The sequence below is a fragment of the Vidua macroura genome, chromosome 1 (assembly GCF_024509145.1).
Source record: "Vidua macroura isolate BioBank_ID:100142 chromosome 1, ASM2450914v1, whole genome shotgun sequence".
Classification (NCBI taxonomy): Eukaryota; Metazoa; Chordata; class Aves; order Passeriformes; family Viduidae; genus Vidua; species Vidua macroura.
Genome location: NC_071571.1, coordinates 134,518,639 through 134,535,476, shown reverse-complemented (window position 1 = coordinate 134,535,476; position 16,838 = coordinate 134,518,639). Strand labels below are relative to the sequence as shown.

General features: G+C 34.7%; 1 protein-coding gene across 38 annotated transcripts in view; it reads right to left on the bottom strand.

Annotated features, from left to right (window-relative positions):
• RIMS2 (regulating synaptic membrane exocytosis 2) overlaps positions 1-16,838 on the bottom strand; it is a 447,198-nt gene that overhangs the window by 120,328 nt on the left and 310,032 nt on the right. For 21 of the 38 annotated variants that reach the window (XM_053972036.1, XM_053972112.1, XM_053972012.1 and 18 more), the window contains 2 exons: positions 16,201-16,380; positions 14,978-15,087 (listed from right to left, as the gene is read on the bottom strand). In XM_053972036.1, coding sequence (XP_053828011.1) covers positions 14,978-15,087; positions 16,201-16,380 — 290 coding nt within the window. Of the gene's footprint in view, positions 1-6,465; positions 6,511-7,920; positions 7,975-14,119; positions 14,153-14,977; positions 15,088-16,200; positions 16,381-16,838 lie in introns of all 38 variants that reach the window. The other 17 variants (XM_053972011.1, XM_053972156.1, XM_053972164.1 and 14 more) reach the window with 4 other exon arrangements.

Below are 16,838 nucleotides of genomic sequence, written 5' to 3'. Positions count from 1 at the left end.
GAAGAAGAAATAATGAAGACTAAATTCATGACATACAAGTTTTACTTTTTACAAAACAAGGTCCCTAAGAAAATTAAAGAGACATCAGTCTCTAGAGCTCACACAGAGAGAAATATTTTCAGTGTGTCAAACCTCTACTAGGGGAAAGCACATGGCTTCAAACCATGATGCATGAATCGTCCCAGATGTACTAAATTGCATCTGGAATGAATCCAGTCCCACCTTGCAGCACCAGTGTGCTGCTAATGGCATCAAGGCCAACTCGAAGTGACACAAAGTCAGCAATCAAGATTTAATGCCAGACTGCTGATGTTCCTACACCAGAGAAACCTTCAGGTGCCTCATTAAAACAGTGTTGATGCTTCCCTACCCTGATGTAACAGGAACAAGACTCATCCAGTACCCAAAAACAAGTAGGAACACATGTAGTCTTTTTCTGACAAATGCAGAACAAGACCTCCTGCCTCCCCAGGTAACCCACAGCCAACCTGAGGACATAATCTTTTAGCCTCCTCTTTTGTCACAGTATCAGTTGATCTACATTTTTTTCTCCATACACTGGAAGAATATTTTATAGAATGTTTCTGTACTTTAGAGATCAACGTATTTGAGACATGATGATCTGTCCTTCCTTCAAAATCTTAAATGCTTCTTAGAACATTGCCCTGGACGCTGACAATGTGTGGACAGTATAAAGGCAGGGACACACATACACATACGTACACACAACCTTCACAAGAAAATAGTTTGCAAATTAATGCCAAATCAACTAATGAATGCTAAGAAATGTTATAAAATTTTAAAATAAATCAATTGTTCATTAATGGCTTATATAATGTTTTTTAATTAATAGTGTTCCAATAAAATTTCTGACATATCTTAATTATTTATTGTTTTGATTTCATCTTTCTTACTGAACTACATACACATTCTGCAAAAAAAGTAAAAAACAAACAAAAAAACCCCAGTACCCAAACCTTAAGCTTCATTTCCTGAGGCTGCCCTTGGAATACATTAAAAGAACTTCAATGTAAATCATCAGGTCAGCAATAAAAAGTACTGCAACATATCTACATTTCATATTATTGTTACTAGCATTAAAAACATAATAGTGCACTGTAGATTATTCCTTACTCCAGAAATGTTTTCTTCAAGCTGACTACAAGGCTACATTCATTATTTGTAACTGTAAATCACTTAAGTCTAGTTCAGTAGCAGTCTCTTCTCATCATATTCTCTACCTGCAAATTCAGTCAATTATATTTTAAATTTATATTTTAAAGTTTTTGCTAGTGGATTCCTCTATATGGGAAATAAATTGATTGTAATCTTCTATTGCTTATTTTTATGAAAAATTTTACATTTTACAGGCAAGGTCCCAGAGAGCCTTTGTTGAAATAACAATCAGTAAAGTCATAGCCTATCTTTAGCTAAAAATCAGAGTAACATGTTGCTACTTTTATAAATACAATGGATTTGTAAAACATGAAGAAACACCAGGAAAAAAAAAATTAATACTCCAAATGGCTGAGAAGAAAATAGTCAATTAATGTTACATTAAACATGAGTATATTAATATTTAGTAAAGTACATTTAAATAACACAAAGACATTATTTGTAAGCCACTATCAAGACTTTTTTTTCCAGTATCATTTCGAGCATGGGGAGGAGTTGTTTGTTTGTTTCACATCTTTTTTCATGTTTTTAAAATACAGCAGCTTTGCTCCCTCTTCTGGTTATATGCCTGCACCACGGCAGGCTGTGCTAGAGCGGGGCCGCTCTCAATCGGCTTCTCTGGGACATGTGGAAGGACAGCTCCTCCGAGTCCCTTGTTTAGATAAGCACTCCGGGGCATTTTGGCAGGACTGATTTAAGGGACAAGAAACAGAGAACCTCTGAGGGAGATGAAGACACCCTGCAAAGATAGCACTGCTGTTTATGTAGATTACTGAGGCACAAGGCATAGGAGACTGGGCAGCCAGGATCCTGGATAAACTTCACTATACACTAGAACAGAATTCACAGAATGACTAGGTTGGAAGAGACCTCCGAGATCATCAAGTCCAACCCATGTCCTAACACCTCAACTAAACCATGGCACCAAGTGCCACATCCAGTCTTTTCTTAAACATATCCAGGGATGGTGACTCCCCAGTCATCTGTCACCTCCTCAGGCAGACAATTCCAGTACTTTATCACTCTTTCTGTGAAAAACTTCTTCCTAATATCCAATCTATATTTCCCTTGGCACAGCTTAAGACTGTGTCCCCTTGTTCTGTCAGTTGCTGCCTGGAGAAAGAGACCAACCCCCACCTGACCACAACCACCTTTCAGGGAGCTGTAGAGAGTGATAAGGTCACCTCTGAGTCTCCTTTTCTTCAGGCTAAACAACCCCAGCTCCCTCAGCCGTTCCTCACAGGACTTGAAGAGTTTCAGACTCTTCCCCAGCCTCGTTGCCTCCTCTGGACGCACTCAAGTGTCTCAACGTCCTTCCCAAACTGAGGGGCTGAGTACAGGGGAAGAATGACCTCCCTGCTCCTGCTGGCCACACTACTCCCAACACAGGAATACTTGTCCTGCTTATATCCCTTTCCCTCACTATCCACACCTGGTCTACTGGAGACCAGACACTGGGCTACATGGATTTTTAGTCAGAAGCTGGTATGGCAATCCTCATACTGCTGCACTAGGTAATCACAATAAAAATAAAAATTTCTCCAGAATTTAATCAATAATGAATTAAAAAAAAAAAAAAAAAAAAAAGAAAATAAAGAAAATGACAAGTAATGTCCAAAATAGACATGGAGCAAAGTACAAATTTCTGCTCTACACCTCTTTTTGATAGTGTCTCCTCAGTTTGTGTTTCCATGCCCTGGATGTCAGGGAATACTCTGTGCATGCAAGGAAATGTGAACAGCCTACAAATTCACTCTGCAGAATGCAGAAGGTAAGGTTTGGCTTGATATAGGGTTTAGGATTTTCTTTCCATGTTATTTTTATATTTATTTAAAAAGATGCTATCTTCTAGTAAGTCTTCAAACATTTTCTAAGCAGAAAATAATAATAATTTTGTATTATATGATTATATATATCTCACAAACACACGCACAAAATAGAAAAGTTCTGCAAGCAATCACAGGTGCTCTACCCTTTTTAAATGCAGCTAAGACTGAAGCTTATGGTATTATTCTAAAATGAAAAAAAAAGTCATTCTGCTCATAAAAAGGCTCTGAAAGTCAGTAGATGTAAGCACTAATACCAACCAGTAAAGAAAATACAATCAATGTCTTACACAAAGATGAAAAATACAGATTTGTTTCTTCAGAAAGCTCTAGGTTTTCTGAATGTCAATTACTTCTACTTAATAACATAAAAGTTTTCTTATTGCTCAAATTTGCATGCAAATTTACATGAAAATTGTACATGCACCTTTACATACAAATACTGTCTGTACCAAAAGGGCCCTTTCATTCTTCTGCATTACTTCTGGAACAGTAGACTTGTAACCAGACAAACTGTGTTTGTCTAGCAGATAAAATGACATCCCATTGTCACATACCAGTCTTAGAAATGTCATGTGGTATTGCAATGTACTTTTGAAAGATGCAAACTCAAATTTTTTATAAGTAAAATTTGAAGGTATTTATGGACAAGTTAGTAGCTAGACTCTTTCTCATCTGTAACATCTTCCTGGTAGTTTTAGAGCTAAATTTGTAAAATAGCCCCCTATATCATAAGGAATTTTAACAGAATGTAGGTTCTTCAGTCTAGAGCATTTTACTGGTACTTTATTTTTACTGGTTGGTTTTGTTGTTTTATTGTGGGGTTTTTTAAAATTTCACTCCTTTTCCAGCATGCGAATTCAAGTTATGTGCCTGTCTACAACTAGCACAATCTAACCAGGTCTACACTCTATTTAAACCTTACTTTGCTTGAACTAGAATTTAATTAAAATGCAGTATTTCTCTAGGTACTCATAACACATAGGAATATGTTAAGTATTCTCACAGCCCACGTAAAACACATCCAATATAATTTCTCATGCAAAATTCAGAAGATGTTGTGGGCTCTTAGTGAAGTCTGGAGTCAGTGAGCCAGAGGAGGAAAAAGCACCTAGGAGACTCACAGCACTCATGCTCAGTAGTTCAGGCAAAGTGTAGGCCCCAATTCCACAAATCCAAATGGTCTTAGAATGGAAAAAGATGCTTGGATCGGCCATCAAGATGAGACAACCTTCTGGCCTGACAGGAACCTGCTTGTTTTCAAAAAAGTGTATTTGAACACTACTTCTGCAAGTCAGTTTAAGCAGGTCCATCTGTCATCACTTCCTTTACTGGAGTCTCTCTATTCTGGCTAGTTTGCCCTTCAATCACCTAAATTCTTTAGATTGTGTCTAAACTGTTCCACAGTTTAGAATAATATGGAATACAACATAGTTTCAGTTATATTCCTTCAGGCATCCAGACTGCTCACAGAGTGGTGGGACTCCCATGCATGGGGAAACCAGAGTGCACAAAAAGGGCAGGACTGAGACTTGGGTCTTGTCTTGCTATAAACTCAAGACACAAATATACTCCAGACACTTCTCAGTCTGGGAGGTGAGAACTACAAAGCATTCCTGATTCCCATAATATAGACAAAGCTGTAATGTAATCCTATAAAATATTCTGAAGAGTTAGAAAATATGAAACACTTTTTGCTTTGGTAACTACATCATCTTCTTTGCACCCTAAATTAAGATAGTAAAGGACAGCATTACCTGGATCCTTTTCTCACAAACTCAAATGATCAAAAGATATCATACAAAATACATGAAAGAGAATTAAAAGACCTGAGGAATTATGGAAAGGTATGACAGTTTGGGTAATAAATATTTGAAATTCAATAGTAGACAATGATCATTCTTTTGGAGCATAAGAGTTCTGCAGAAAAAAACTTCTAAAACATAAAATTGATGCCTTAGAGAACTTAAGTATGAAACAAACTATCTAAATAGTTAGTAGTAGTTAGTTTATTGTGCAATGTACATATTTCAGGCTCTATAAGTGTATAAAATACAGGTTTTGTTGGAGGAGTGGAAGATTAAACCAAGAACAAAACCAACTTTAGCCTGACTAAATCACTGTTAATTGTTTTGTCAGCTTTGTCAGATCAGTGGCATAAGCCTCCAATCTTAGTACAACTGGAATTTAGATCTTAAAAGTATGACACTGAACTATCTGGTAAGTAGCATGGATTACAGTTACAACAGCAGACTCCCAGATTTGAATTAATTCACGACTATGCTGGGACACCCACCAGAGCAAGTGAGGTGACCCCTCAGATTGCCCTGAGAGGCTGGTGACATGGCCCCTTCTCTGCAAAGGCACTCCATTTGGTCTTGTCTACACTTGATAATAAGAGACATTAAAAATGGTGTGGTTGTCTTTCCCAGACAATGAACTAGCACAGGCAAAAGAGAATCCCTGCTCTCCTGATATCCGTATTCCCTCTGCTAAGTTGTTCTAGGGAATAGACAGCTAGGAATGGTCCATAACAGTGTAATTGGGTCTATACCCCTTGTAGGCTCCTGGTAGAGATGGAATTGTAAGAGTGAATACCCAAATTTTAATAAATCCAAGACACTAACTAGTTTGTATTTCCTTCACTGGCAGAAGACATCAATGACACAAAATCTACATGTTATAAGGTCTTAGAAGTACATGGAAAAGTAGTAACATACTTCTTCAAAATTATCAAAGCAATTTAGAAGCATGAACTTGAGTAAAACATCAAAGTAAGCTATGGTTGTTCTTTGCAACATTCTTGTTCTGTTTTTAGATAAGAATCCTAAATCTCCATGTTAACATTTCAGTGCTTTGAATTAAGCTTATTTCTACAGCATTTGAAAGAGAAGAGAACATCAAACATGACTACAAACAAGACAATAGAAATGATTGCTAATAACATAAGCCTTTCTCTAAAAGTATATGATAATTAAAATGGTAATTTTTTTCTACTCACATTAAAAAGTGTCAAGCTTGTAAAATATATATCCAAGCAATATAAAAGATTTTAGACCTGATATAAAAGTGGAAGACAATGCAATTTTGCAGGTGTCTGCAAACTCTGCTTGGCCTCTTAGGGCAAGGCAGCCTAGGAGTTCCAAAATAAGAAGAAATATAAACCTGCCCCCTTAGCTCTCTATAGCCAACCTGATCACATATCTGCCTAGTGTAAACTATATCTTCTGTAATAGAGTTAGCTGCAAAAACATAAACATCTGGAGATTTTGATTCCAGTAAATATTTTTAAACCTCAGCTGAAAATAATTATATCCAAGAAGTAAAACAACACACTGGAATTGAACATGTGTGAACTTACTAATTTTGAGCTAGAAGAACTAAGCAACACACACACACATGCAGCAAAAAAATAAATTTCTCAAGCACCCACAATTCATAAGCAATATCATAATCAACTTGCCTTTTCGCCCATTAACAGGTGGGGTTTGATGTTTTTCCTCACAGTCTTTACAACATTAAAAACAGACAATGATGATTAACAGTTGGAAAGTTACTATGAAGAACAATGTAACTACAAGCACACAGAAACCTGTTGCAAGCTAGGTGAGCAAAACTCCATGCACTAGGCTTGAGTTACCACAAAGCACACAGAGTGAAGAGCACACAGCACACACCCCACTGAGCACCACAGAGACGGAATCATAACAAAAGCAATAAACAAATAAACTCTACTATAAAAAAAAAGGGAAGGATCTTAAAGGACACTTTGGATGCCTAAGTAAGAACTAAAATTTAAAAAAAAGTAAACCTGCTTTCTGCCACTGAAATAATGAAATTACCCTAGCATCCAGAGTTTTGAGCCCATAATGAGTCCCATCACAGTAATTATTCCTGACTTTTTTCCATAGAAGAAAATAGTAATCTGTATTTTCCTCTCTTAAATAAAAATGGGAAGAGGGTTCAGGGCACAGGATTCAGACACTTACACTTTTAAGCAGCATTTAGCATCTTAGGCATACATATGTATGCTAGCAATTTTTCCTACCAGCTAATACTAAATGTGTTTCTTGATCAACTCATCTTTTTTTTTTTTTTTTTTTTTTTTTTGTACCACACTGCCACCATTTTTGGTGAATATTAACTGTTAATTACAGAATGTAATTCTATTACAACAGAATGTAACCTATTAACAAGGCATGTAAATGCAAATGTATGCATTTATGATTCTTCCTTTGAAAAGGAAACTGAAGAACAGAGAAATTATATCTTTAGATCTCTGCATATCTTTGAACCTGTACTGGGTGTTTCCTGAAATTAGAAGTTAAATTTATGTTTTAAACACATGGTATTTGAGTGGAAAAAAATATTTACAACTGTTTGATTTGATCATGAACTGTCGATTGTCATCACACTACCAACTGTCTTCCAAGCAGGATGGAGGACATCATACAGAATGGTTGAAGTATTTCCATCTAATGCAGTTGCCTACTATTTTTGTCCAGCATCAGTCTGCTTATGCAAACTAAGGGAAAAGAAAATTGTCATCATGCAAAAAAATTTACTTCCCTGCATGTAAAAATTATTAATTCAAAGTAGATGGTACCACATCTAAGAAGTACCCACCCAGATCTGCTAAGTCTGTTACTTGAGCATAGTGACAGAGGAATTCCATAAAAAAGAATAAAAAAGAGTAAAATAGTTGGGTACTTTTTGTCATGTTGAATTATTTTAAGCATTCACAACTGGCAAATAAACTATGCTACAAAAATTTTTTTAGTGCTGTTCTTTCATAAAATGATATAAATATTCTCTGTGTTTTATATGCTCAATATATTTACAAGCTGGCTGGTAAAGCTTCCCTATATACTCAGGGGAAACATATCTAAAGGAAATAGGTGCTTGTGGTCAGACAGACCTGCCTCGACCTCTGCCTCCTCAACTCCAGCACGCTTGTTTTCTTCATCTCCTGCTGCATTAGATAAGCAAGGGATGGGAGAGGGAGAAAAAGCAAGACAAAAACACGCATGCTTTGTTACAAGCTGTTCAAATAAAAGAAAAACATCAAACAAAAAACATCCACAATAACATACAAACCCTCAGTCTGTGGCAGAAATTATTTTTTTAGTGAATCAAAGATGAAATAAATTGTTGCGCTATTTTTCATTTATATCTCTAGCTAATTTCAATGAGATCTTTCTGCAAGTAGTGATGCTTGTATGCAGCCCTTAATGTTTTTGTCACCAATTTCTTATTAAATTTTTAAGCACTGGAAAGCAGACAATAAGTATCAAAGCAGAGAAAACAGACAGATATTGGTAGATAAGTAGTTTGAATCTTCTGCTTGGCTTTCTTTTAGTTTTTCTGGGAATAAACTCCAAGAACAGCATATTTAAAATTGAATATAACTCATAAACTAGTGGACATACTTGGTACCTTAAAAAGAGCACAATAAACTGAGCAAATGCTTTTTCAGTTCAGAAAAAAAAATATCCTCATTTTGCCAGATAATATGCTTCTTTTACCTGGACTTCAGAGTAGTTAGAACACAAAAAGAAAGACATTTTCCACTAGTATCTACAGTTGCCTAGAGAATATTTAAATACTAGAGAATACTGTTGGGAACAACAGTGAAAGTGCCATTATTGATAAGAAACACCAAATTATTTTTAATGTCATTAATAAAGAACCACACCTTTCTTTTGTGACAAAGCTCATGAGGGTAACAACAGTAATAATATTGAAGAGTGTCAAACTGAATTACTGATATACCATATGCCTGCTTTAATTTAAATGTCAGTTATTTATTAAACAGCTTTGATATAATTCAATATAGTGTAGTTTTTTAAGGCTCAGATTTTGATTGCTTATTGATTTTTCATGTTCTTGGTATCCAGAATTCTTTCCAGTTCTCTCATTACATGTATAAGAATATGTTCAATTAAATAGCTCATTGAATTACTTGACTTTAGGTTTAGCTAGCATGTAATAGTAATTTTAAAATTACTGTTTCTAGAAGGGTATTGTTAATAGAGAAATTCAGGCTATAATCAATGCAGTGCAATGCAAACTACTATGTGCTCAGATTTCTGCTCTATAACTCCATGATAAAACCAGGACATTTAAACTCCAGTTGAAATCAGGACACTGAAAATTTCAATTATAATATTCAGCAGGAATATAATCTATACAGTCAGCCTTCTCACATAGAAACAAATGTATAGAAGATGTGCCAAAGACCTTAAAAAAACATTTTCAGTAGAGTTGAATTAAAATGTTTTTGGCATGTAGGTACCCTGAAAGGTAAATGAACAATGGCTGTCATAAGCACAGCTGAATAACTTCTCAGTCATTTTCCTTTCATGTCCTTTGTAGTCTCAGACCTAGACAGCAACATCTTCAAATTTCATAAAGCTGTTTAATTTCTCCTTCAAATTTAATTTATAAACTATGACTTCCCTTGAAAGGTCAGAACCTTTTAAGTAAATACTTTAAACACTGGGTTAAAGGTAAAGTTTGTTCAAGTTGTTCTATAGAAACTGTACCAATCCAAATTAAATATTTTAATACTCTTCAGGGTCTGAGGATTCTGCTGCCTCTCAGGAAAGTGAACTAAGCATCCACAGTTGAAACCCAAAGGTATTTTTGCAAAATCGTAGTTGAAATCAAAACCCCAAAGTAGACTCAGAAAGTATCCTAAGGAAGCCATGTTACTGATGTTAACTAACCTATTCTGTTTACTTTGCTGTCAAGCACACAAAATGCAAGTTACACTGTACAAGTATAAAGGTTTCTAACACAGTACAGCCAGTACCACAGAAGTATCCACACAAAAAAGAGGATGGTGCAAAGCTCTACATTTCTATCTTTTAGACTGCTGTGTTTGCCTAAGATACCAAGTTCATAGCCAAGCTGAAGGTAATCTAAGATCCTATCCTATATTTTATATGTGTGATCAATCATTTTTATAAAACAAAATACCCATATGCCATATATTTTTAAAACCCTGCAAAATCATAGCTGATAGAGTATCTTGACCCGTCTTAATACTGGTCCTCTGCAATTGCATTACAACCACCTTTCTGTGTCTCCAATCAAACTAGGGTAGGTCTATGCAAAAAACTATAAAATTCCTTTTCATTTTGCAAAATGAGTTCTCATTTAAAGAAATTATGTTCTAAATGAGATAAAACCCCTTAAAATAAATAGCATGTACTTCTGTCAGCTGTATTTGGGCTTTTCTAACCATCAGAATGTCTCTGTAGCTTCCATTCCAGACTGCATGAGTTGCAACAGTACATTATCACTATACATCTGTCCCTTTTAGAGATTTGAATATATATCTCAGACATACAAACATTAACTAATGGTTTCTAGCTATCTCTGATTAAACTTAATAAAATATTCCTGTTAATTCCATTCATATCTCATTTAATTCTGGAAAAAGATTATCCACACCTGAAGTTAAGAGAGGACAGTTAATCAGCATTAATGTCAGGCCTTAACAGGTTCTGAAATAACTTTTCCAAGACACAAGATTACTATGAGATCATATAATGAAAGTCTTTATGATAGAGCATAAATAGAAAGGCAAATCCTTACTGAGCTCTACTATTTGTTAAATTTCTGAGCATTTCATTTCCAAATTTTAAAGTTTTATTACATCCATTTGGCCTAACATGATTTTCTAGTTTTCAGGCTCGGGTGAATGGTTGGGGGATGTTTTTGTAGAAAGAAGAAAGAAAGGGCTATGTTTATTTTTAAAAGGAAAAGCAAAAAATCTATATTAGGAAAAAGTACTCTCTCTCTGATTAGTAATTAACAATGAACTGAAAGGGTGAATACTGAACACTTTCACTTTATGGTGTTTCATTTTAATTAGGTCAGTGATTTCATCCTTCTACCAAGGCGACTAAGAACAAAGAAATACTTTGTAGCCACATATAAGTGAAAAAGTCACGTTAACCCTTAAGAACTATAAATATTGCACTATTCACTTGTCAACTAGTGCGAAAAATACAGAACACTTAAGAGTACATCAATATTTCAGCACTAAAACCAAGTTCAATTTAACAATACTTTCTACAAATAGTCATTTAAACAAGACATTTCTATCTCTAGTGTAATTTTATAATATACAAGCAAAGGTTTAGCTGAAAAAGAAGTCTTCTGGCATTTCAGTAGTGATAATTTTTTAGGTAGTCCCAGTCATCTTTTCAGAACTATTTTCTAACAACATAACATAAAAATATAGTAAAGTAATAAAATCTAAAGCAAAACTCAAACTGCCTAGATGCTAAGGTATAGCCTGGGTAGAGAAGGCAATGCATTTCAGAAATACCCAGTCATTCTTCTCAACGGGCAAATCTGATACTGCAATAAACACAGCAGTGGCAACCTAAGGAATTAGCAAAAATATCATAAACATAAAAGGCTGTAAATGCAACATAACTAAGGATACTGTATGGTCTACTGAGCATGTGGGACACTGATTAACATGTTTGGATCAGTACACCACAGATAGGAATGGTCCTTCATAGCTAATCATAGCTACTCCCAGGTAGCTTTCTTGAAAGCAAACATTTTGGGCTATTTTGAAATAAAGTATTGAAGAGGCACCTTCATGTCCATGTCCCAACCACATAATACAGTTTACGGACTAAATCTAACCCAAATAAATATTTTTTTATTTATGTTGTCCTAATTTGGAAAGCAATTACCCAATGGGGTGGGTTTTTCCCTGCAGATTCCTTCCCTCCCATTTCTAGTCACACAGCCATAAGCACACCATATTCCACATTCTAGTGAGTGCTGCCCTGTAACATAAAAATATCTCCAGCAACAAATTACTCCCTTCGTTCTACTTGAGTTCTAGCATTTGTACTACATTTAAAGGAAAGGTATGCAGATACAACCTTGTAAGAAATACAGATTATTCAAATGTATGCAAACTGAGACCACTGTAGGAGTCTGCAACACATGTTTTTCCTTCTTTCTTTTTCTCTTTTACAAAGCTGAGATGACTTTCAATTCATTGTTGCCTATAAGATACCTTTAACTAACTCTTTTCATCAGTTTGATTTTAACTTAATCTAGTCAATACTAAAATCCTTGATTTCAAAATACAGAAAATTCAACCTTCACAGCACGTTTCCATGTAATATAGAAACACCTCTCTCATTTGAGTCAAGTATGTGTTTTGTAAGAGCAGAAAGGAATACTCTGTGATAACATCTTTTGGTATGGTCATATAGCCTTCCCAACCACACACAAAACTTTTGATTATCACTGGGGCTTAAAAAAGGGCATTGAAACTTACTCAAATATCTACAAAACTTGCAGGTTTACTTGATGCTATATTTGTTAAATACTAACATAAACTCCTTCTATGATAGTCAGCTTTTCCAATTCTATTAAACTTCAGGTTTTGTAACTAGTACTTTATTTGCCTAAAATAACTTTATGTAAAATTCAATTCTCCACAGTAAAAAGACTGCTATTAATCTTAATTATATTCTGTCACTGAACAAAGTTAGGTAATCTGCTGTTCTTGCAGAGCACTATCCTTTTTAAAGAAAATTATTACTCCCTTTAAAGAAAAATGTTAGAAAATCCTAGAGAAGGACAGCAAAACCTCAAAGACAAACTCTATTGGTATTAAAATACGAGCTCTTAATTCATGACAGAAAATTACATAGAATAGTCTATGAAAGCTGTATCTGTGGATTAGGTTTTTAAAAGAGTTTACCATCTTTATATGTGTAAGTTCAATATGAAATGTGTCTTGTTAGGTGGTCCCAGACATCTTTTCATAATTACTGACAATGACTGCATCTTGAGACACTTATGATGCTTTGATTGTATATTAGAACATCAGAATCTATGGATCTGACAACTTTCCATAACCCAGATTTTCCAAAAGACTACTTTTTTCAAAAGACAAAGTAAAAGGAAATATTACTCAGTATTTGAGTAAAAAGAGATTTCCTCAAGTCCCAGCAGTACTTACCAGAGGAAACAATTCTAAAATTCCTATAAAAAATAGTTATTTTATTGTATTTATTACGTTTCTCTCTATAGAACCTATGATGTAAATAATAAATAAGACTTTTGCCCTCTCTAATCAAATACAGTAATAATATACAGCGCTTCACGATTGCTGCTCTGAGGAGCTCACAGTCTAAATAGGTATACTAAGCAAAGAGCAGGGAAGAGTGGTAAAACATACAAGCATATACAGCAATAACAGCAAACATCATGTGATTAGATGTGACTATTTCCTGGAATATCTAGACTATTTCATATAAGCAATTCACAACACATAAGGTGACAAAGAAATTAATATAATAGAGTGATGACCCAAGAAAACAAGAGCTTCCTTTTCATGAAGTTTTGTTTCCAAAATGGAAATAAATACTGTAAACATTGGAAATACTAAATTAAAAAGTCTGAAGAGACAAACACAGTAATACTACATAAAGACCCTCAGTGGTATAACCAAGGACTGCAATTGATATCTTGTGGTTTGCTATTAAGTAAATTAAATGGTTTTAATACTGTAAAGTATAAGAGGATTTTTTTTAAAGCAAAAATATTTTAACTTTTTGAAAGTCTATCTCAATTCAATATTTTTCCCATAATATTTGCAAATTACCTACTAATTCAGCAAATGTATCACACTGTAAAATATTTACAATAAAAGCATGATTCTGATTAAATGAATGGCTAACATAAAACATGTCAAATATCCTCCAATGTTTATATATAAACATGTGCCTGAATATCTGCTAATCCTGGAAATGTACATACATAACTGCTGAAATGCTTTTATTTACCATAGGGTAAATTCTAGGTTTTTAAAAAGGCGTACATGTCTAGATACTTTTCTAATGACAATCATATTAAGATAGTATTATTTATATTGTCTTTTTTTCATATAGAATCCAGTAAAAGTTATGAGCCACAGGTCTAGAAATAAAGACTAAATCATTAAGAAAATAATTCTGACTATGTCTGTGCAGTCAAGTAACATCAATTGCAGTTGGGTTTGTTTTTCCCTATACAGCCTCTGAAAAAAGCCTTTCAGGTGAAAAACAAGCCCTTCTTTATGTACAGACCTTCATAAGACTCTATCTCCTTGTCTCCATTGTCTACGGAAAGTCACAAAAACAAAACAAAACAAACAAACACAAAAACAAACAAACAAAAAAAAGGAACCAAAGCACAGGGGTTAAAAAACAACAGAACAACAGAATTTTTAAAAGATATAATATACATATTAAGAAGGATTAAAAAAAAGGAGTGTATATGGCCATTTAGACTGATTTTGCACAGCACACCTAGTTACTAGAAACAGAAGTGTGAAAATGTATTTGCTGTCAAGAATGTATTTATATACCTTTGTCTCTAAACATTTCAGAAAATATCTCCATCAACCACTGCTTAAAGAGAAGCACAATTACAGTACCAGTAAAACGTGAATCATGAAATAGCTGACATTTCTTATGTTAAAAAGATTATTACCTGTCTTCTTGCTCTTCCTGTTTCAAGATGCAGAGGTTTTATATTAGCATTTTCTAGTACACTCCATTGAGCCCACCAGTGATCAGCTAGGTTCCTGACTCCCAAAAGAGCCAGAATTTTGTCACTAGACAACATACTAAAGATCATTTCCTGTGCCTGTTGAAGTCAATGACAAAACACCTACTGAATTCAAAAGGAACAGGATCATGCTAATAGTCCACCTTGTGTTGTGTGCATTATACTGCTGATTATTCATGTCAGCCAAGAGTATCATAGATATTAAAACATAATAGAAGAAAACACAGTACAAAATGCAATACCATTACCAAATCCCAGCTCTCTACACAAAAACTCAAGAGATTTCAACTGTAATGGCAAAAGAAAAATAATGAATATAATCGACCTTCATGAGCAATTTGGAAATGTCATTAGAGAGAAAGCCATCCACTTACTTCTCTCCAACGTCCCCTTTGGTGGGAGCTGCGGTAGCTGCCTGCCCCTTCGCCCTGCTACTGGAGTACTTGATGGACTTGTCTGGACAGACCCAGTTCGAGGATGTGACCTAGGAGACACATATCAAAACAAACCACAGCCATTAAATGACAAAGTCATTCTTAAATATTGTCAAGAACTGATAACATGACTAAGTAGACTTTACAACACTTGAGACCCTTGCAGTCCCAGAGGGAAACTATTATCTCTATTCAGAAAAAGACCTGATTAAAAAGAGAAATCTCTCCATTAAAGGAAGCCAAATTAAGGCTGAGGATGCTTCCATAAGATGCTTTTTCACACAGTCAAGCCAGAAAACATGTTGTGTGCATATTCATGTGCATATGGATATAATAGCCACATACACATAGATTTATTCACAAGTCAAATTCAATTATCTTTACTCAGCTTGTAATTTTATATTACCTTTGAGTTGCAGTGACATTACATGAATTTGTCTAAACAGAGTAATGAACTGAGGAAAGACAATGATGTTTGACCCAATTTTCACTGGGGATTTGATGATACTAACTCTAACTTTCAGAAAACGAAATAATGTATTCTGCAGTTCTAAAATACAGAGAGGCTTTCCTGAACATGATCTAGACCAGAATGTGCTCATCTTTTTATTGTATTATGTTTGTTTAAGCTAAGAATAATGTATAGAAATCCTCAAAATATCAATAAGGGGTACTCAAACAGGAACAGTACAGACTATGGCACAGTAAAATGTAGTCAGAGAAAATGATGGTTAAAATGATAAGTAATAGACAAAGTTAGTACAGTGCATTTAAAGAAACTTTTTTTTTTAAAAAAATAGTTTCATTTGATGTTATGATGGTTGTTCCATAAGCAATGTCTGATGAACACAAATAATTTCTCATTCTGTAAGAGAAGAATATGATAGTTATGAGGTGCTTTATGTGGAAACCATCCAGGATTCCTGACAAATGAGAAATCATAAACAAATGTAGTTAAATACTGTTAGCAAGCAATTTGCAATGGTAGTCACACCATTATATCCAGAGTAGAATATAAATAGTGTGTTCACACTGAAAGGGTTAGTATCTATTGCTGCTAGTGATCAGCTAAGGATGAGGCGATACCAATTAGCTACTGGGAAAATAAAATGGTGAGCTGGTGGGGCAGAAGGGGTTTAGTCCGATTGATTTGTCTGTTTCACCTCGGTAAGGCAGGTGAAGGAGGGGCAGATCTTCCAGTCATTAATGAAGGCATCGACCTGATGAGGTTTGAGTCAGGACGCTCTGTGGATCGGGAGCGGGAGTTGGTCCGCTCTAGCACAGGACGTTGCTCTGTTGATCTGGATCTTTGATATGGCTGTCTATCTGCTGCTTCACAATTCCTGTAATGTTAGTCAAAAAGCAGCTCAGTTGAACTTTGACTTTTCTATTAGTTATAAAATATGCTGCATGATACTGGTTTGGAGCAAATCATTTTATTATATACATTTTTAGGGGGAATAAATTTTCTGAGATAACTTCTTGATAACATATAGTTTTTTTACACATATGATTTGACTTGCTCCATACTCTTGATAAATGGGCTGAAATGTTTCCAATGTCTCAGTAATGACTATCCATGCAATAGTCTGTTTCCTGACAATTTCTGGGTCAAAATATTGTTATTTTTTCAATTAATGTATCAACCTGGGAATAAAAGAGTAGCTGACATAATATTAAGTCTCAATAAAGCTAAGAAGTCATTAATAGTGCAGTTTAATTGTGCATTTTTTCTCATATGAATAGATTTTTACAGATTTCTTACAGATTGCATTCTCTCTAGAGGTAGCACTTTTGTTTG